The sequence below is a fragment of the Rhamphochromis longiceps genome, linkage group LG7 (genome assembly GCF_057381845.1).
Source record: "Rhamphochromis longiceps isolate RC_006_pf linkage group LG7, R_longiceps_female_GT1.1, whole genome shotgun sequence".
Taxonomy (NCBI): Eukaryota; Metazoa; Chordata; class Actinopteri; order Cichliformes; family Cichlidae; genus Rhamphochromis; species Rhamphochromis longiceps.
The window spans coordinates 9,719,594-9,740,192 of NC_140563.1; the positions used below are offsets into that span (position 1 = coordinate 9,719,594).

General features: G+C 42.5%; 2 protein-coding genes and 1 non-coding gene across 13 annotated transcripts in view; 2 read left to right on the forward strand and 1 right to left on the reverse strand.

Annotated features, from left to right (window-relative positions):
• The first annotated feature begins 261 nt into the window (after positions 1-261).
• tmem253 (transmembrane protein 253) lies at positions 262-2,467 on the forward strand. Its single transcript, XM_085411056.1, has 7 exons — positions 262-404; positions 541-702; positions 782-892; positions 996-1,052; positions 1,138-1,245; positions 1,376-1,522; positions 1,736-2,467. The coding sequence occupies exons 2-7, from the start codon at positions 541-543 to the stop codon at positions 1,787-1,789; spliced, it is 639 nt and encodes a 212-aa protein (XP_085267182.1). The 5' UTR covers positions 262-404; the 3' UTR covers positions 1,790-2,467.
• A 1,061-nt stretch (positions 2,468-3,528) lies between these two features.
• Positions 3,529-20,599, reverse strand: part of frmd4a (FERM domain containing 4A) — a 96,582-nt gene continuing 79,511 nt past the window's right edge. For 7 of the 11 annotated variants that reach the window (XM_085412041.1, XM_085412042.1, XM_085412040.1 and 4 more), the window contains exons 12-24: positions 16,579-16,655; positions 15,488-15,629; positions 15,201-15,342; positions 13,576-13,709; positions 13,340-13,462; positions 11,711-11,942; positions 11,401-11,457; positions 11,067-11,304; positions 10,682-10,840; positions 10,137-10,460; positions 9,475-10,058; positions 7,690-7,792; positions 3,529-6,727 (exon numbers count right to left, since the gene is read on the reverse strand). In XM_085412041.1, coding sequence (XP_085268167.1) covers positions 6,625-6,727; positions 7,690-7,792; positions 9,475-10,058; positions 10,137-10,460; positions 10,682-10,840; positions 11,067-11,304; positions 11,401-11,457; positions 11,711-11,942; positions 13,340-13,462; positions 13,576-13,709; positions 15,201-15,342; positions 15,488-15,629; positions 16,579-16,655 — 2,418 coding nt within the window. In that variant the 3' untranslated portion in view covers positions 3,529-6,624. Of the gene's footprint in view, positions 6,728-7,166; positions 7,239-7,689; positions 7,793-9,474; positions 10,059-10,136; positions 10,461-10,681; positions 10,841-11,066; positions 11,305-11,400; positions 11,458-11,710; positions 11,943-13,339; positions 13,463-13,575; positions 13,710-15,200; positions 15,343-15,487; positions 15,630-16,578; positions 16,656-20,599 lie in introns of all 11 variants that reach the window. The other 4 variants (XM_085412038.1, XM_085412034.1, XM_085412036.1 and 1 more) reach the window with 3 other exon arrangements.
• On the forward strand, positions 7,949-8,021 carry trnam-cau (transfer RNA methionine (anticodon CAU)). Its single transcript has one exon. It is a non-coding gene; the product is annotated as a tRNA-Met (tRNA).

Here is a 20,599-nt window from a genome sequence, read left to right on the forward strand (position 1 = left end):
TGGGTTTCACAAATCACTGCATTCTGGGTTTTTATTTTTTAATTTTGATTTTATACAGCATCCTGATGTTTTTGGAGCTGGGGTTGTGTTTCTAAGTATTCTTCTTGTGTCTAAAATGAACCAAGTCCTCTGATCTTACAGAAAGCCCTGCCTTCAAGCTGATAAGCACTTTACTCATGGCTAACACGCTCTCTGAATCACTTCCTCAGCAGTGAACTTTAACCGTTCATTATCATCCAACTCAAGTGAACTTTGACCAAACAAGTTTATTGTGTGGTACAAGAAGTAACTTTGTAGCCATGAGAAAAGCTGTTCAACGTCTGTTATTCTGGTTGGATGGATATTTTCTGTTTATATAAAAGCCCGTGGATGAATAAACAAGGGCTTTACAACATCTGGGCAAGGTAAGAGGTCACAGACTGAAGTTAAATGCAAAATCTGAATCTGAAGGCGTTCATATCAACCATGATTTGTTTGGCAAAATATCAAATGATTTGTGCAGCATTTAACATCCATACAAATTAACTTTTTCCCTGACAGATGAGGCAGAACATGTTTGAGGAGGGATTGTACCAAGTATTTTTTAAGGATACACCCTCACCATCCCCACAAACTGAGGTCACCAATAATGGAGAGCTAAGCAATGCCAGGATTCATCGTTGGTTCGGGGCTGTGGTTAATACTAGACTTTTAGTCAGTGGGGTAAGAAGCTCGCCCAAACTATTGATTAACATCCTGAAGCTTTGAACCTGCCCATCTTTTATTCTTTATTCCCCCTCAGGTGATTCAAATCCTCAGTGCCTTAGTTTGCATACTAACCACAATCACTCACGCATGTGTGAGCTACAGCTGTGCTGTCTCCATGACAACACCAGCATGGTCAAGCATATTTGTGAGTCCACATCTGCTTCAGCTGACATGCACACAGTATAACATTTCTGTTTTAAAAGAGAGAAAGCCAAATAGGAGGTTGTACCTGTTTTTTGTTGTTCCAGTATGTGGCTGCTGGGTGTCTTGCAATTGAGGTTCAAAGAAAAGCGAATAAACTGAAGGTAAAAAGTTTGGTAAATTCTTATGTGGCTTCTTTTTTACTTATGTTATGATCAGCCTGACTTAGTTTATCTTAACAACAAACAGATCATCGCTCTGATGGGTGTGAATGTCTTTAGTCTCGTGTTTGGATTCTCAGCTTTGCTGGCCAACGGTATCAGAGCTGCACAAGCCGTCACACTCACTTACCAACAGGTAATTCTGCATTCCAGTAACTAGGTTTGAATCTTTCTTTATATTAAAGAGGTCCTGTAAGGAATCTCTTTTGGGGTTTGTGTTCAGCATACATACAATCTTTCTTTTCTTTCTGCCTTCTTCTCACTAGCGTGCTGGTTCTTATGTTGCAAGGGCAAGCACCATAGTGTTCACCGTACATTGCTTCCTGGCATCACTCTACATACTTTTCCTGTCCTGGAGGGGTCTGCGCCGCTACAGTTCTCCCCATTTTCAGGTTTACAGTCGCGTCTCACAGGTAAATATTGGATGATAGGGTAAAATAAAAAACCTGAGACTGGGAGAAAATCCTAATCAATGCTGTGACTTCTGGTTTAAAGGAATACAGGAATGCAGTTTAATTCTGTTAGCTTTTTTTTAGGGCATGATGATGTATATTGAATTATTTAGTTTGCATTGATTTGTTAATCACTGCTATCTTAGTGTTTCATCTGGATGCTTTTCTTGGCAGGATCCAGATGAAACCAATGGGCCTCTCCTGGAACAAGTGGAATTTAATATGTGAAAGATCTGAAATCTCATTGTTTGCAAGCATAGTTACTGTCATTAAATTGTTTGTTTGATCTGAATATAGTAATGTTGTAAATCTGTTAAAGGCAGTAACCTATCCTCCAGACAACCATTCACCCTCACACTCACACCTCAGAACAGTTTCTACAAACATCAGTTAATCTAACATGCACGTGTTTGGACGGTGAGAGGAAGCTGGATTACCTGGAGACAGCTGACATAGACACAGGCCTCCACAGAGACTTCAGACTGGCTGGTGGAGTCAAACCCAGGGCCCTCTTATTGTCAAAAAATTGACAGTGGAAATTGCTGTCATATATAAATATGTCAATAAAATTTGGTCTTTTTTGTTTTATTTTTTGTAATTCAAAGGCTATAATGGTTAAAATTGCTGCCATGGTTTTCTTTCTTCATTTACTTCGATGTTATTCTGCAGAGGGCACTAGAGGGCGATGCTGCCACAGATTTTTCACATCGTAAACCAGTGTGATATTTTACTCCATTGCAGTAGTTGAGCGTAAACCTGGATAATGAATTTCATTTTATTATTTAAGGGTTTTTTCTCTTTTTTTTCAGCACTCAGGACCTTCAGGGGTGAGAAGCCAGAGTGATTTAATGAATATGCATCTTCTTCAGTTGTAATCTATCCGTCGCTGACTGTAAATAAATGTTCCTGTTGAAAAAGCTTGCAAGAATCTGTTATTTTCCCCCCCTCCCTCTGGATATTTTTTCATGAATGTCAGTGGGATTTTAAGCATCTTACTTGAACCCTAACCCTTGTCACAAACTCAACATACAGTCAAAAACTGCACATCACAGACATATGTGCATGAGTAATAGTTCTTATATTTATGTATTGTGTAGTAGAGGGTGTGGTGTGTTTGAGTATTTCAGTGATGGAGGATTTAATTAGGAATTTAAACGAAGGTCATACACCACTCCTGCAGCAAGAACTCTCTCTCTCTCTCTCTCTCTCACACACACACACACACACACACATACAGACACACAAACATGCACAAACAGACGTATGAGTGGAAAAAAATCCAAGTGCAGTTACTTTCTCACGGCAGTTCGGGATAACAGCTTCCAGCTGTTGCCTGGCTGGGAGAACTGCTATGGGAACACACCGAGTACAAAGACCAACGTGGGATTAATTAGTAAATGGACACAGAAGTGGTACAAACCAAAGCAGGATGATAAAGCTGGGTGTCCTGGCAGAAACTGACACTGTGCTCATGTTAGCAGAAACCACATATCATCACAAAGGATCACAACTACCGTTTGTGAGTTTTGGGCCTGAGTGCTAGCCTTAAAATAGTAGAGCACACGATAAGTTAAACACACATTTCAGCAGAATTTACTTAAAGGAGGATTTTGTTTTCCAGTGGATATCAGCAAATTAAAAAAGGTGAAGCCGGGCTGTTTAACCACGTTTTCTGATGAGTAATATCTTTTCTGTTTGGAGTGTATCTTCCCTTCTGACTCCACAGGAAATCCTCTCAAAGGTGCAGAAGGGAGGGAAGTAAATTAAGCTCGGATGTTAGGAGAGTGAGTGTGTCCGGAGGAGAGGAAACAGTGACCACATGTTGGGATTCCCTTTGATAAGTCTAGCCGACACTATGACCTTTCAGCTGGATGGCCTCAAGGTATCTGATCTTGAACCACTTTGGAGAAAGGGAACGGAAGAAGTGAAAAAAGAAACGACAGACCACTTATCTTGAGAACATTCATCAATAATTTATTTTCTTACTCTCAAGAACCACCACAGCTTCTCGTCTTGAAAATTTCATCATCAATTTTGAACAACACAGTTTTGAAAAATGCAAAGTTACTTTACAAATTCTTAATAGAAAAAAGAATAAATTAAGTGTGGAATTAAGTTGTTTTTTTAATCAATTCCACATTTGTTTTCCTACAACACCTTTAATGTACTGTTTCAGCTGAAGAGAACTGATAAAATTGAGTTACATGCTCTATTGTCTGGTAGAGGAAGTGCTTCTACTATTAAACTGTTTGTTAAAATAAGCTTCATTTTGCACATCTGGTATTGAATCTATTGATAACAATGAAGAGATGTCTAGATCCTACGTGACAAAGCAGTAAGTGGTCATTTTGTAGCACCTGAAAGGGTTGTTACAATGTCCGAAACTTAAAAAACAATACTGGTTCATTTAAAGTGGAACATTGTTAAAACAAAGGATGTGAATGTTAAAAACCCCACAAAATCTAATAGTGCCCCATCAGTACATACAGGAAAAGACTTGATAAAATAGTTAGTTCATTTCTTCTCTTGGGAGTATTACAAAAACCTCATACATTAGTATGGAGCACAGGAAATATGTTGTTTGGAAATATGAAGGGAAGGGATGTCACACGTCTTCACAATGAGCTCAGAGGTCAGAGATTACAACAAGGTCAAAATGGTACTTTTTTTGGTGCGGGATGACACCACGGAGTAAAACGTGCTAATGGTAACACGAAGGAGCTGGGCGCTGTCTTTGGGGTCTTCCTTTCTCAGAGGATCTTCACGGCATGCGTGGGATTTTTTGTCTAGCACAGAAATGTTTCGGAGGGAAAAGCAAGATCAAACTCAAATACACTCGAGTAAAGAAGTCATATTAGGTGATCACTGGTTCCAACTCTGCTTAACGACTTATTCAATTTGTCCAAACTTGGCAGGAACAACTGCCCAAGAACTGGCCATGCAGGAGGTCGGGCGAAACCTTCTTAGTAAAATATTGTTTGCCCCAAATTGTTGTAATTTGGGGCAAATTACAACAACTCACAGCAGTCTATAAAGGAAATACAAATGAAAGACGTACCGTTCCTCTCATACCAAGAAGCACAATACACCTTTTATCCAGTCTGAATGGTGCAATAGGATCTATCAGAGATTCACAACGTGTTTTAGAGCAAAATAGCACTTGGTTAATTTAGATTTTGAGGAATAAGGAAACAGTGGTGAGCATTAATTTGCAACGGAAACATTTGTCAAAGGAAGAGAAGGAAAATGGCTAAAAACAACCAAAATTCCCTTTATTGTTATTTATTTTTTATTTTTTTTACAAAACTAGATGTGCTTTTCTAACCCTGTTCTGAATATTTGATTGATTAGGACGTGTGAGAAAAATAATTCTCTCCATTTGAGCGGATTAAAGTATTTGTGTGTTGGCTTTAGCGTTTCTTCCCTGACAGCAGGGGTTTTAATTATCTGATGCCTGAAACACAGAGAGGATTGCCCTTTAACACCTTGTGGTTACACTGATATGAGAATACACTTACTGTAGGTCCAGCCCTCAAAGACACTGTTAATGTTGTGCTTTCAGACTTAATGGTGTTAAAATACATTTCACTTAATACCAAATAAACCCTCGTTGGATGTCATCCGTCCGCTGTGCCTCACTGTAATTTCATAGAATGGCTTTCTGCTGTGGGGAAGTAAAGGGGCTGTGTGGTTTGTAATGATTTCAGTAGTAAATTACAGTATTAATGTAAAGCACCAACATATTTGGAACAGATAAAGTAAGATGAGTAAACACAGTGCCATAAAGGGATACTCAGCATGGTGAGAGCTGGTGTAGAGCCAAGATCAAAGGTTAAACAATTCTCACTGAGCCAATGCAATATTAAAATAGAAGTAATGCCAAGACATGTCAGACATTTTTTCTTTCTTTCAGGGTTTAATATGAAACAGTGCGCAAAGGCCAGACCAACAAACTTCAGACAAAATTTTAAAAAGTGCTGTAATGACTGAACAGCACCCATAAATGACCTTTTCTTCCAAGCCTCCTCTACTCCCTGGCTCATACACCATGTGATCAAACATGCTGCTGCGGACAGAGTAATCCTCTGAAGATCACAGATATTAAAATAAACACGAAGGATGAAGTCAGTGAAGAAGGCAAAAGAGTAACGCCAAACAACCACAAATCCAAATTCCCCCTATCATGATCCTTGAATTCACTCCGCCGATTCAAACCAGTCCAAAGACTTCTACGAGGGTTGTTATTGCTATAGTCCTTATTAATATCTAGACAGTCTCTCAGAAACCATGCTGATATTGTCACTTTGAGTACAGTTTTCACTTTTTTCCTTTGTGCCTGCCCAAGAACTCTGGTGTGACTGGTCGATTCAGAAACTGTCTGTGGTTGTGGGTAAAAGAGAGAACTCCTGAATGTTTCAGTCATCTTTTCTGTTTATAAATACGCTGGAAGAAATGAAGAAAAAGAAAGACAAACAAGTGTTAATGGGAATGAAATGCAACACAGTTCGTTTGGGCCTGGAAATGGGTTTTAAACTGGTGGCTCAAATCCAGCAGGTATCCTCTGACTGGGAGGCAGTGCACTGGAATAAGTCTGGGGACCAAAGATGAATATGAAAGAGATCCTGGAATGGCCTGTGTTGTTTCTGCTGAGTTTTGAGTTGCATGTGGGACGTTTTGCTGTGCTCTCTCTTCCCATCGCTCGCTTCCCGTTGCCCTGTTATTTGTGTGCTGCAGTAGGTGAGTAAAGAAAGGGCTCTGTGGTGCTGTAGGGTGACAGTTCAACAGATGAGGTGGCATTTCTCAGTCCGTCCTGTGAAATCTGCCCTTAACGAGCCCAGCGAGTAGTCCCTGTCCTGCTGAACTGCAATAGACAGGTCATAATAAAGAGGTGGTGAGATGTTAGGAGGAGGGAGGCTCACGTCCAGCCCGTCAAGTCTGCTCAGGGCAGGGTTTCTGCAGGGCTTTGAGGATGAGGTTGTCAGTTGTTGATGGATAATTGTGGGGGACAATGGAGAGGCAGTAGGAGAGGGCAATGGGACTTTTCTAGGCCCCATAGGAAGGTCTCAGACCAGCGTTCCAGGTTTGGCCTTGTCTTGTCCGTACCACTGGACATCTGCCAGCTCTGAACACAGAGGGCTGCTGAGAAAACAGCTGTCACTCAAAGTCCTGCAGAGGAAGAAAGACCAGAATCAGAACAGATGCAGGGCAGCTTTTTTGTCTTTGTCTGCTGTTTGTGAGCTTTTTTGTTGTTGTTCAATCTCTGGTCTGTGACGGTGCACGGTTAAGTGTTGTTTATTAGTGAATCTTGTGAGCTGCAGATCAGAACGGAGCAGAAAGCATGCAAAATTCAGGCAGATACAGGCAAAGAGGGAGTTCATGACACGTATACCTCCACCGTCAAAGAGCAAGAAATGAGAAATGAACCACAACTGTCAGTGCCCCACAGATGTGCATTAGTTTATCATGTTTTGATGGGATACATTTTTATGAATGAAAAGTTGGACTAAATTTGGTCCTGATGTTCTATAATGAAAAAGGTTTGCTTTAAAATCTACTGATATTGCATTTTCCTAGTACTATGCTAGATTTAGACCACAGACGGTACCTCTATGCATCAGAGCTGGGCTGAGGGGGAGACTGACAGACGTCCTCAGTAGGAGAGCAGTCTGCTGTCCCTCTAAACCAGGAGAGAGGACACACACATAAGGAAAGGAGGGTTAGTAAAGACAGAAAGATGGACAAGAATGAAATGACAAACAGTAAGCAATAAGAAGATTCCCAAGAGAAAAAAATTAAGAGTAATAGGTGTGTAAGATAATCAAGAAAGACAGTGAAGAAAAAATGTACATAAAGACCACAAACAGGAAAGCAGGCGGGAAAATACAGACATATATGATCTGACTGAAGTCTGAAAAGAATTAGGAAGTGTTTTGCACCCAAAATCACAGACAACGACACAAAGAAGAGCAGACACTCGAAGTTTGTGAGTGTGTTAAGCGTGAGTCCTGGACAAATATGAAGAAAGAGAAAAAAGCTGAGCAGCAGATGCAGTTTTCCCTAATATTCCTATCCGCTTCAACGTCTTGGCAGCTTTTCAGCCACCTTATGCGTGCTTGTGGGTTTCTTACCCGCTCTGCCAGTTAAGGATGTGTTGTGGGCTGCAGGGAGGTGTGGGTGTAGCTGCGTGTTCACTTGACGGGGTCATACTCCTCTGGCTGTGAGGGGAAGCAGCTAAAGCAAAAAAAGTAGAGTCAGACAAGTGACACAAAGACCAGAGGTTACAGTGAGGTGAAAGACAAAGGAATTCCAGCTATGCTCGGGGGATGGGGGTGGGAAGTACCCTGTGAGCTTGGGTGGGAAGGCTGAGGGAGGGGGGGAGGGGAACAGGCCTCGTTGGCGCAGTAGGCAGCGCGTCAGTCTCATAATCTGAAGGTCGTGAGTTCGAGCCTCACACGGGGCATGGCTTCTTTTTTTATTTTGTTCTTAGCCCTTATCTCTTCATATGGACTTGTCAAAAATGCATTTAGCACACACTTCCACATAATTGATGAGCAAGTACCAAAATGTCATCCTTGGGCCAAAAAGATGTATATTTACTTCCCCGAAGGGACATTTGAAGGTTAATTGTCATTCAAGTGAGAAAACTGGGTGAAGATGTGAGAATCCTCACATAAATGCGGGAAACATTAACGTGTGTGCGACGTGACCAAAGCCTGTCAGGCTTCAGATCACAAATCCAGAAATTCAACATTTAAATTCAGCTTTAATTGCTTAGTAATTACAATTTTCCTAAACATTATTAATTTATGTATAATTAAAAATAAATGCGAGTTGAACTGCTGAACTACTCAGTAAGAGCTCTTAATCGGAACCCTAATCTCTGAATATACATGAATAATCTCATTAATTATTGCACGCGTGGGTCACACAGCAGGCAGCGTGAGGTCTCATAAAATAAAGATTTGGAGTTTTAGTTGCATTTTTAAAATCAGCAATACCAGCTAGTAAATTACAACCAAGACCAACACAAATCAGTTTGTCAATTCAATTCAATTTACATAGAGCCACACAGACAGCCATCTCAGAGTGTTTTACATTGTAAACTATATTAAGAGCGAGAACCGCACGATTAGATGATCCCTTATGAGCAAGCATTTGACAACAGTGGGTAGGAAGAACGTCTTTGTAACAGGAAGAGACCTCTGTCATTACCAGGGTCAGGGAGGGGCAGTCAGATACCATTTGGGGTTAATGAGAAAGAGACAAAAGAGTAGAACAGAGAGATCCAGTTTTGGATAGGATATATGTTCCTATCCAAAGCTAGACTTTTAACAGGCTTGCCTTTTAGCTCAAGCAGCCAACTGGAGGAACAGTGCTTCATACCCACACACACATGCCTCACTCTACTGACGCCTTAAACAGTCTATTGCAAAATTTCCCATCCCTTCTTCAAAAACATCAATACCACTAGAAAAGATTAAAAGTGTATTTTCGTGCTGCTCAAACTCCATAATTAGTCAAACTGAGCAACTGTCTACCCTCGTGAAATTAAAATATTAGCTTAAGAAGCTCTGTCATTTTTTTCTGAATGCAGAGATATTTGTAAACCGTTTCATTATTAACAATTGTTGTTATAATCTAAACATTTATGGAAAACTAATATAGAACTGCTCTCAGTCAGAAGATCTGAAGCTAAACGATCCCTCAGTAGTTCCAATAATCTGAGGAGCAAAGGAATTCAAACCATGCTTTACATGTGGCGATGGCCTCGGTTTGCCTTTTTGTCACGGGGTCATTTGACAAAATTAGTGACAGCAGGGATGTACTGCATGCCTTCTCAGTGCAGTAGCGTGACAGTCTCATAATCTCAAGGCTATGAGTATGAGGCTGTGACCTTTCACGATGAGACCTACCTGGTGAGCCTTTGGCGAGTGTTCCTACTCTACTTCCTCGACCATGTCCCAGAGTTCCTTGCTGTGACCCAGTCTCAGAGGATGTGGATCCCGAATGTGAGTGACTCCTCTCCTTTAGGCTCCCTGAAGACCTCTGGTACCAGCACCGCAGTTCTTCAGAAACGGCCGCCCTCCCACCTCCTCCGCCTCCACCACCCTCTCTCCCCAATGATGGAGTCCTTACGATCTGAGAGCGTGACGGCGTAAGTCGGCCGCTTCCCTCTCCTCCCTCCTCTCCCCCCCAAGCCTCTTTGTACAGTCCCCCAGCCGTGTAGGAACTGGAGGTCTTGAACTGAGCCTTCACGCTGTAGTGTCCCTCCTGATCACTCTCCAGGCTGCGCACCACCACGGGGTTGGGGCTGCCCTCTACATATAGAGGGTACTCTTTGATGCGGTACTGGGAAGAGGGCTGGCTCTGGCTGTGGAGGTAGACTCCATGGTGTCCCCCTCCCACTCCACTACCACCTAATCCTCCACCAGAACCGTTCTTAGCTGCCAGATTTGGCATTGAGCCAGAGTTAGAGGAACCCAGGTGACCTGCAGACCTGCAGAGAAAACAAAAAATCATATACGACAGTCTCACACATGAACATATATATATATGTATATTTCCCTGCTCTTACCTGTGTCTTTGCCTCTGCCTCTGCCTGGCTTTGGAGGGTGAATCTTCTCCCAGAGTAGAGTAATTTGGGTTACTGCCAGGGGGTCCTCCAGAGGGGTAATAATGCTCCGAGCTGCTTTGGCTGGTGCAGGATGAACAGTCATCCAGTGGGTCGGAGCCATTGGAGCTGCGTCCTGGGCCGAGGAAGAAGTCAGGGCTGCCCAGGGTGTGCGGATGTGCGTCGGAATCGGATGCCAGCAGTTTGCCCTGGGACTCAAGGCTGGAGCTGCGGTTCCTAAAGTGCTGAGAAAGACTGTGCAGACGGGTGGGACTGATGTCCACTGACCTGTGAGAGTTGGCAGAAATACTAAGTGTAAAGACTGGGCTTAAAAATCTACTAACTTATTTAACACAGAAACTGCTGTAATTTCTAGTTAAGTAAATGGAAAAATCGAAAGAGCAGCAAAGGAGAGCTAAAGTGAAGAGGTCCAATGGCTTATTTCCAGTTGGGAAACAAGGCTTAGTCAGTTTACCTACCAGGAAATGATTTAAGGTATATCAACTGACCTGGTGGAATGTACATAGTGCGGGGTCCTGGTCCTCAGGTCCGGAGTTGATGGCATGCTGGACTGAGAATTCCAGTGAGGAAGGCTCCTAATGGGGCTGCTCTGCAGAGAATTACTACCCCCTGCTTCTGCACTGCCCGAACTCGGGAAACGCCTGTGACTAGACAGAAGTTAAATAAGTTACATTCAAAATAAATGCAATTATTATCATCAGCATCCACTGACTTTCTGCATTTTCTATCTGCAGTTCCTCTCTGCAATTATACTTCTTGCACACACACTCCTCTAACAGTAACTTGAATGAACTACTTGTTGTCTAACTCTGATTAAATATAGCAAGAGATCACATTGCTATATTACAAATTTAAAGACAAACTCACTCATACCTTGAGTGAGATGAGCGTTTCTTGACTTTCTCATAGGGCTCATCCAGTGATGATTCGCTCCACATCTTGGGTTTGATAGGGGATTTGTCATAGTCAGAGCGTGTGTAGTGCAGGTGTCGCAGGCCATCCAGGGACTGCGGTGGAGGGGGGCGACTGTGAGATGGTGGTCTTGGAGGGAGCCCCTTATGAGGTGAAGCTACTGGAGAGAAGGTGGGGGTACCTGTAACTTGAGGATCATCTGAAACAAAGTAATGATTGGATTGGATTAGACATTATATTATTATTAGGAACAGCACAGCTATCAATGGGAATAAGGCGAGGGATGGAAACTCACCGTCATCCAAGACCAGTGCATCAGACAATGAGCTGTCTTCAGAGCCAATATTGGCTTCTATAGGACATAAAAACAAAAACAAGAGGTTACAAAATCTAAAAGCTTTTGTGTCAGTGTCATTGTTTTCAGATCTTTATTATATCAATAGCAAAAATACTGAAAATGACTAGCCTCGCCATACAATGGGTGGGTTTATATAACAGTACAGATAAGAATATTGCTGTCTGTGGTGGCAATTACAGCAAATTGATATGACATAGATATGAAAGCGATTTGATTTTCCCTAAGTGAACAGGCAGTTTATTGGTACCTTCTATGATAAGCGACGCTCTCTGCGTAGGCTTCTTGCCAGAGCGGACCCGGTACTCATTGATGGAGTTCTCAATTTCCTGGAGCTTCTTCAGTGCATTCAGATAAGAAGTCTTCCTCTGTTTCTTCAGCTTTTTACTGCTTACGTGAGGATCGCTGGCGAGACGCCTGGCTGCCTCGGTAATCTGTGACTGAATGGCAAACTCCCGCTCCAAACGCTCAAGTTCTTCTTCCTGGCAAATACACAAACATGATTGCAAACTTAGAGTAACACAAGCACTAAGTTACTGGATCCACTCGCAGCTTTTAGCAACAGAAATGTAGGAATGATCCAAAAATAACAAGTTCTAGTTTGCAGATACGGATTCAGAATAACTCTCCCATGTAACGTAGTTCGGTTATACACATACAGAAAGCCTTGCCAGAGAAAACACACTGCGGAAATCATTTATCTGTGCTGCAGCCGTGCATTTTCTCACCACTGGATAATCTCTATTGAGACACTCTGTCCCCAGTAATAACGCCTCTCCATCAATCCGTCCTCTCCTCTTCTACAGCTCTCCTGAGACTTCTCAAATCACACAGGTGAACCAAGTAAACATATTCTGTTTAATGCACTGTATATATACTGTGTTGCCTGCACAGTAAAATGTATACAGACATACCTCTACTGTTAAAACTCATGAACATGACAAGAAAACAAAGTCCTGTGACACACTGTGTCCATCTAGCACGTAATTCCTTCACTGACATCTGAGCGCGCACACACATGATTTCACTTGTCTCCACAGAGGCAGAACAATGATGTATTCACTTGGGTTGACTTCATAGTGGGCTACCTCATTTCTGAAGAATCCCTCTCACTAACAGTGGCTTTACACTACAGCCGAGCGGCTTCTGTTTCTGTGTGTCTACGAGTTTAAGGTACTCCGTGTAGATCAAGAAACACCGTTTGTGCTTGCGATGCACTTTTGTGATATCGTGTCCCTGGATTCTTTTCAAAGCACACAAACCTCTGTGGAACACACCCACATGAATGCCTGCACACATGCAGGAGCACACACAATCCTACTATCACCACTTCCTGTGGTGAGAAACCAGCCGGGCTATATTTAGAAGTTCTGCTGCTCTGGAAAATCTAACCGTGGCACAAAACCGGCAGCGAGACAAAGCTACTTTACAAGATCAAGACGTCTCAGATTGTGGCTTTTCAGGGTTCTCAGTTTTCTTTGTTACTTCAAAATTAAATTCTGATAGAATCAGTTACTTTATTATCATGTGAATCCTCATCCCACTACATTTTGAGAGTAATATGTAGAGTATATTAGCTTCATTTAAATCCTAAGGAAAACCTTGATTTGCTCAGAATAACACAGAGCCCTTAAACAGCACTACTGTTCAGTGCGGACCATTAACATTACAGCTAGCTTAAGAGGAGATAAACTCACTAAACTAATTAACGCTGACATATTCCAGCTGCTGCATTACACCACTTGGCCAAATACATATACTATTAGGTATTCATTTCAAATGCTGACTCTGCTAAATGAGCTCATGTTTTTATTTGGGGAGTATGAGACTGGAGTGAGAGATAAGGTGCCAGTAAAAGAAATGGAAGTTATGGCCTCACCTCTCCCTTAGGTAGAATTTTCTGCTCATCCAGTTTGAAGGCGGTACCGATCTTCCGTCTCACAGTTGGCGGCTCCTCTCCCGGATCCAGTGGATATTCCTTTGGAAGCTTTCCAGTCAACTCCTGGAAAAATTTAAGGAGAAGGAAGGTAGGAAGTGTGAGGCCATTGAAATGAGATTAGAAAGGATTTACGCTTTTCAAAATATTCACCAATTCAAACAATTATTTTCACTTACCGCCTCCCGTATGCAGATGCTCTTGAGTTCCTCTAGTCTCTGCTTTAGCGTTTCCTCCAGAGCTTCCTGTCTGGCCCTCAGCGCTGCCAGCATGTCCTTCTTAGCCGTCTGGGAGCTGTCCGATTCCTGGGAGCCTGCAAGGTGCAAACAACACATAAGTGAAGACAGGAGTCAGAGTACTGTTCTGAGGCAGAATCTGAAGCAGAGGGAGAAATAGCTTGTGCACCTGCTAGTCTTGCAGGATGTTTACAAGGAAGTGAGTGGAATGTTTCGATAAGGAAACTGAGTTTTGCTGGTGTGTTTGTGCAAGTGTGTGAGTGTTTAAAGGAAGGGGCAGTTTAGGACAAAGTCGGTGACGCACATCTCCAAGACCCCGAGGTGGTGCCAGTCTTGTTTGAAAACAACTCATACCCTCCCACTCACACTGTGTTTCTTGCTCTCTCATTGACCCCTTATGTGGGGGTGACGGACGGATGGACACGCAAATACTAAAAAGTACTGGTGAAAATGTTTTGTTAGAAATAAACAGCTGTCTATAATTCTTAGATGAACCCAAATTACTTCTGTTTTGGAGGAAAAAAGCCTGCACGTTGAAAGATTTCTGAAGACTTTACAATTTAGATGTATTTCGAAAGCCCCGTTTAGACGTGTCACAGATGTGTCACAGTTCCCGTTCATGCTGTTTGACTAAGATCTACCCTAGTCATCAAGAAATCAACACCGTAGTCACAAAAAGAAGTGACAAGGCACAGATAGACAAAATGAAGAAACACTGAATGATATGAGGTGCGAACAGAACTACAGAAGAACGCAGAGGAGGATAGAGAAAGGTTAGGAAGGGATATATGAGAAGAGCAAGGGCTAGGTGGAGGTGAAACAGAAGGAAGGAGTAAATCTAACCGAGGTGATCAATGGCGAAATGACAAGCCCAAGCAGACAACGCATACTGAAAGGGAACTGTGTTCTTCCCCGGCAACAGTAATTGACTCAGTAAAGTGTGAAATACTTTAAACAGCTGACCATGTAGTTACGTACATGCTAATCATAAATTATGCTTGGCTGGACTAATGCATGCAACTTAAAGTGATTTATACAGTAGTAGCGAATCAGGTTACAGTACTGGTGTTTCTCATCAATGGAATTGCTGCACTTGATTTCCTGGCATGGAACACATTGTATGTGGCTGTATGGGAGTAAAAGGGCATTTTTCCTCCCAACTCTAATTTTAGCTAGTGTTACAAATCTTCCCGTCAAACTTGTTACTTGTTCAGCACCGATAAGCATTGTTTTAAAGGCCACGCAAAGTTGTTCACTGACCCTCTGCCCCTCTCATTCTCTCACCCACTAAAATTAGAGGAGTCGGGGGCCTCTGGAGGATGAGTCTGTGTGACATGGGAGTGGTGTTCTATACATACTGAAAGACACTGGGTGTGGTGTGAGCACAGTATATGTTTGAGAACATTCAACACAGAAACGCTGGTCTCTTTCCAGTCACAGCTGTTTCTGTCTCTCTGGTTGTCAGCAGGATTCCTCATCATCAACAGATGCGAGCACAAAGACAAATCTTTGTCGGGGTATTTCCCCCTCGTGGTTATTTTCCTCTGAAGCAGCAAACACGCACTGACCTGAGGAGAGCAGGCTGCCACTGCTGCCACTGATGATCTTGCCCTTGCTGCCCATGTTGGCCAGTTTGGATGTCTTCAGTGTTCCTGTTTCTGTCAGGTCTATGGCAATCTCGCTCAAACTCCTCGCTGCATGGATCTTTGACTGTATGGACGAACATGGACAGGCTGTGTTAACACATCTGTAAACTGTTAACCCACCACTCCTGCTGACCATGCCTTGTAGAATTGTAATTATTTCGTGAGATCTATCGTACGCTTTGACTTAAAACGTCGTGGGAGAGACTGACCTTGCTCTGTTTGCGGTCCAGGTAGAACTGGTGCTGGCTGATGGCCATGGCCCAGATGGACTTGATGAGGGCAGGACAGGCGTACCAGGTATGCACAGCAATGCCGCTGTGACCGAACGTCCTTCTCGTTACCGACGCCCTACAGTAGGAGCGGACACAAAGCCTCCTTATATACACTGAATAAAAAAGATGGCTACATGTTTACAGCAATGAAAACACTCCCACTGGACTGCTCCAGTGACTAGTGCTGCTACTTAGAGAGCGAGCTTCTTTTGAAGCCTGAGGAGAACTGTCCTGATAGAGATACATTTTGCAAAGCCACACACGATGTTTCCCATTGTTTAGTCATCCTTTTTTAAACACACATCTGTAGCTGAGCAACAGACCAGCTCCCTCTAATGACAGCTTCCTTTAAAGAAAACACCGCTGCTCTCTGCTTCACCCTGTCTGTCTCTTTTTCTCCCATTCCCTCTGTCATTGAAATAACACTCCACACATATAGCCATGTTAAATAAACACAAGAGAGGTCACTTCCTCCGCAAAAGAGCTATCGCACAGCCATCTATCCTTCTGTGGTCAACTACCAAGGGTTTTAACATATATGTGTGCATGTTTGTGTGCGCGAGCACTAGAGCGCGTGTATTCTTTGCATGCATGTGGCTGCACGAGCGTGTTAATAATCAGCCTTTCAATCCGTGGCGGGCTCCACCAGGACATCCTCAATATCTTGCACTGTTGCCAAGACAAATTTTTCAGCCATTACTCAATTAGATTCTATCTCTCTTTCCGTGTACCGCGCAGTATGGAATCTGAATCTCAACATATTGACTCGGGCCGCAGTGGTAATTTACAGTAAAAGCTACTGGAAGGCATTTCTTAACTGATGTAAGACTTTTATGAGTTCCAGATATTAGGCTTGAGACCACAGATCAATTGCAAGAACATTCATCATTAAATTTACTGATTTAAGATCACGATCGTCCAATGAGGACTTCTGGACAAAGAGGACACGAATGCTTGATAATTAAACGGTTTCTTAGAAAAGAACGGCATCAAATCAATCTCAGCTTCAGTTTGTGATATAAATTTACCTCCTGGGGTCATGAACTTCCACCGAAAACTTCTTCTCTCTGAAGTAGAGGTTCTCCAATTGACGCCATTGGAACACCTGAGATTTAGGAAAAACAGAAACTCTTCAGGACTTCTCACAGAAAAAACGTGCTTCACATTAAATCCGCGCAGCTTTCAGCCGGGTCTCTTCACTGTATGTTCCAATTTGTTTTGAAAGAAAATGCAATGGGTAAGGAGGAGGAGGAGGGGGGGAATCGGGGCTGAAAAGGAGGAGTTGGTAAGAGAGGAGGACCTAATCTGGAGCTCTATGATCAGGTCCAGACCAGGCAGTCGTGTCCACAGAGGATCCCAGCACTCGATGATCTCACTTTGGAGATCTCACTTTCTTTTTGCCTCCTTTCCGATCCTTTGACAACCATCAGCGCCGCTCTAAAAGAAGCCAAACCCAGCTGGGCAAGAAAAGTTCCCTCTAGACGTACTCCAAAACATATGTGTATCTTAAATCCTCCCAGGCGCAGGGAAGCTGAAAGTTCTGAGGTGGTGGGTGCTCACCATCTGTAAGCATGTGCTTGTGCTGGCGGAGAGAAAGTGTGTAAAGTTAAGTTTCCTCCTCTCCTAGAGCTTTGCTAGGAGCGTTAAAAAGTGAGGGGGCGTTTGTGCCTCCCCTCCTTCTGACCCCTCCTCCCTCCCTGAGGGACTGTGGGCTCTGCTCTGGGCTGCGGTTGTGGTGTGTGTGTGATGAGGGGTCTGGGGCGTGATACGGGGGAAAGAAGCTTTTTGCGGTCCTGCCGATTGAAGTGCCCTTGCTTTGTTTAGTCAGACCTCTCTGCCTGCACACACAGACATTCAATGTCTGAGTGTATTTCATGCTTGGGAAAGAGCAGAGTGTCGGCTGCTTAAGAACACAAGACGGTCTGCATCTATCAGCTGTAAGAGACACACAGAAACATGAAACGAGTATCAAACAGGAGAACAGAAATAAGGCGAAAACGAAAACGGGAGGGGAAGAGGAGAAAGGGTGTGAAGGGAGGAACAGGTCACAGCCGAGGAATTTTAACAGCTTGGGAAAACAATGGACAGAAGGATGAGAGGGAGAAAAAGGGGGGGGGGGGAATATTATGAACAAAAAAACCCAAAACAGTCATGCGTGCCTGTGGGTGCACGATGAAAGAAAATCAGTGATCTTATCAAAACTTTTACTGTACTGCACGTTGTCAATGGAGTGTTAAGTGCTAATGTAGCATGCTGCTAAAAATAGCAGGCAGAGTAGAAATGGAACGAGTGACTGTGTGAGTGTTGGCTACATATGGGCCAGAGCTGTGGAGATTAGATAGGTGTTTGTAACTGTTTGTAACTGTGTTCAAGCACGAGACCACTAAAACTGTCCTCACTGTCAGCTGGACAGACTTGCTGCAATTTTGAAAGTGCACTTTGATGTTTGCGGATAAGCTGTACGTGTACGCAGAAGGTATTTGAATCTGTTTGAGCCACCTTATTTACAAAGAGACACAATTATGCCACCCTGAACTTTAAATTTAGCCATTTTTGCTTTCAAGTATATACCAGATTATGTAAGTACTCTTCTTACATAAACCTATTGTATTAAAAAAGACTTTCTTCTGTTAATATCTTGAATATCTGATAAAAACATGCTGGCAGCTTCTTCCTCGGGAACTCCAGTGAAAGCCGGCGGGTGCTGCTGTTATCAGGCTGAAGGTTCGGCATGTGCGTGTGGATATAAATCCTCTTCGATTTGGCTGTAGAAGCCTTACAGACAATGGCACAATCAGACACAGACAGAGGAAGTGACTGGTCATTATTCATAAACACACGAGGTGCCCGTGTGCACGGAGCCACGTCTGTCTCACAATAATGTTTGCACACAAAAACACACATCCACTGGAGATGAAAGGTCACATCTGATCGAGTGTAAACGCCTTTCTTTGGTGTAGCAGACTCCCAGAGGCCCACTGAAAGAATAGAAAGTTTAAATAGCTTACATTGGTTTAACTATAGTGTAGCCAGGTATTCTTTTCTATAACTGGAACTAGGAGTCCCAAAAACTATTGTTTAACCCTTGGGTGGGGTTCCAGTGCGCACCAGTTGTCACAAAACTTGTTGTTCAATGTTTCGGAAAAAGAACACAAAAACAGATGCTGACAAAGACGAAGGGGTTTTTAACTTAAATATTCTTATTATTTAATCATACTGTTTTTTCCCGGTCTGTGACTAACAGACTCTATCATCTCTGCTTAAGTAAGTCACAAGACACTAATGAAGTATTAGAACAGTGTGTGGGTCCACTGTAAACCCCTGCCATGATGAACTGTTCTAGTGTGTCCGCTTTTAGCATGTGGTAAGAATGGAGGAGGTATTTTAAAACCACTAATAAAAAAAAGTTGAGGGTGTGGTAGGTTGCTTGCATTTAGAAACAACAGGATCTCCCCTTATAAAAACTAACTAATTAAAGAGAACTACTTTTAGTGCACAGCTATTGTACACCACAGCGTGAAGCTACTCTCTAATTCATTAGGGTTTTTTGTTCCTGTGTCCAAAGACAACAGCCCCAAAATGTCTCATAATCAGCGTTGCTCCTCCATCTCCCAGATTTACAGTAATGAAAACTTTAACAGTGGTTGCACTGTGAGTCAGTGATTGCTGGAATCCATCTGACTTGTGGGCTGACGAATCACCAAATCTGCACTTCCTGCAGTTAAAATAGTGGTGACACTCACTTACTAGCATTCGAATGACCTTCGTCTTTTCTAGAACACATCTCTGGAAAGAAGAAGTGCTAACTCTCTTTTATCATCTGATTATTGAACAAACCTTCACTGTGTTCAGTGGAGTTTAGCTGAATATGTAATGTTTTATTAACCCTTTAATGCCTAGTGTGTAATATGTGATGCAAAGTGTGTTTTGAGACTTCTAAATCATCAGCGAGATTTTTTTCTCTCCCGAAAACCTAAATAACCCAGATTCAGCAAATACGATAGAAATTAAAAGTCATATATAGAAATAAAAATGTGATAATAAACATGATAAAGAGGCCCAATCTCACTCATTCTCTGCTCTCAAATGCATGGAAGAAATAAGGGAGGGTGAGTATGAAAGGAGAACAAAGTCAGGGTGTCAGCACCAAAGCTTAATGGACCTTGAGTCACACTGACTGTTGCTATGGCAGCTGAATGCTTGATAAGCTGGCACTTCTCAAAAAGTGGCCCCTGCTTCTGTTTTCTCTGTCCAGACAGAGGTATAGTTTGCATGTTGTTTGTTTGTTCCTCAGCAAAGGTGCTGAAAAAATACTGGATAGAATGCCATGGAAGCTGGCGAAGAAGAACCAGCTCGGTTTTTAAGCAATAGCGTTATAGCATCAGTCTTAGTAGAGAGCCCTTCTAGTTTTTGATGGGAATTACATCGGACAAATATATACCATTGTTTACCTGCCTGAAAAATTTACAGCAAAGAAAAATGGGAGGGAAGGGAAACCTATATGGAAGGTTTTCACTTCACTTAATTCGACATTCTTTTAAACAGTGTGTAAGGGAAGTCTCCTGATTTAAAACTTCAGGACATGTTTTCCTGATAAGTTTATGGCCTCAATTGTTACTTTTTAGTCTACAAAACCTATATATATATATATGTATGTATATAAAATTAATGCTACATTGTGATTGAGAAGTTTCTGCTGAATATATGTTCCAAAAAAGGTGGTAACAACCAAAATGCTCAACTCAGAACTTCTAAATATAAATCCATAAACACATGGGTAGTGTAAAATCGGTTACTTCATATATAAATACCAGTCCATTCATGCTGCACAACTTAACTTTAATTTACAGTGTAAGCCTGTGCTTTATATCAAAAAAGTACACGGTTTGCAACCAATCCGGAGTTTTCTCAGAATGACCTGGTGATGTGAGATACACAGACTCCTTTTTTTCATCACCATGGTTACTTAACACCAAGGAAACCACTAGATTTAGCACACTTGAATGAGACATAATTTCAGGCTTGGTGACTGGAATGCACTAATTATGA

Coding starts and splice junctions, on each gene's coding strand:
- tmem253 (XM_085411056.1), top strand. CDS start 541: ATGAGGCAGAACATGTTTGAGGAGGGATTGTACCAAGTATTTTTTAAG. Junction 1,246..1,375: donor TCACACTCACTTACCAACAG/GTAATTCTGCAT, acceptor TCTTCTCACTAG/CGTGCTGGTTCTTATGTTGC. Junction 1,523..1,735: donor TTTACAGTCGCGTCTCACAG/GTAAATATTGGA, acceptor TTTTCTTGGCAG/GATCCAGATGAAACCAATGG.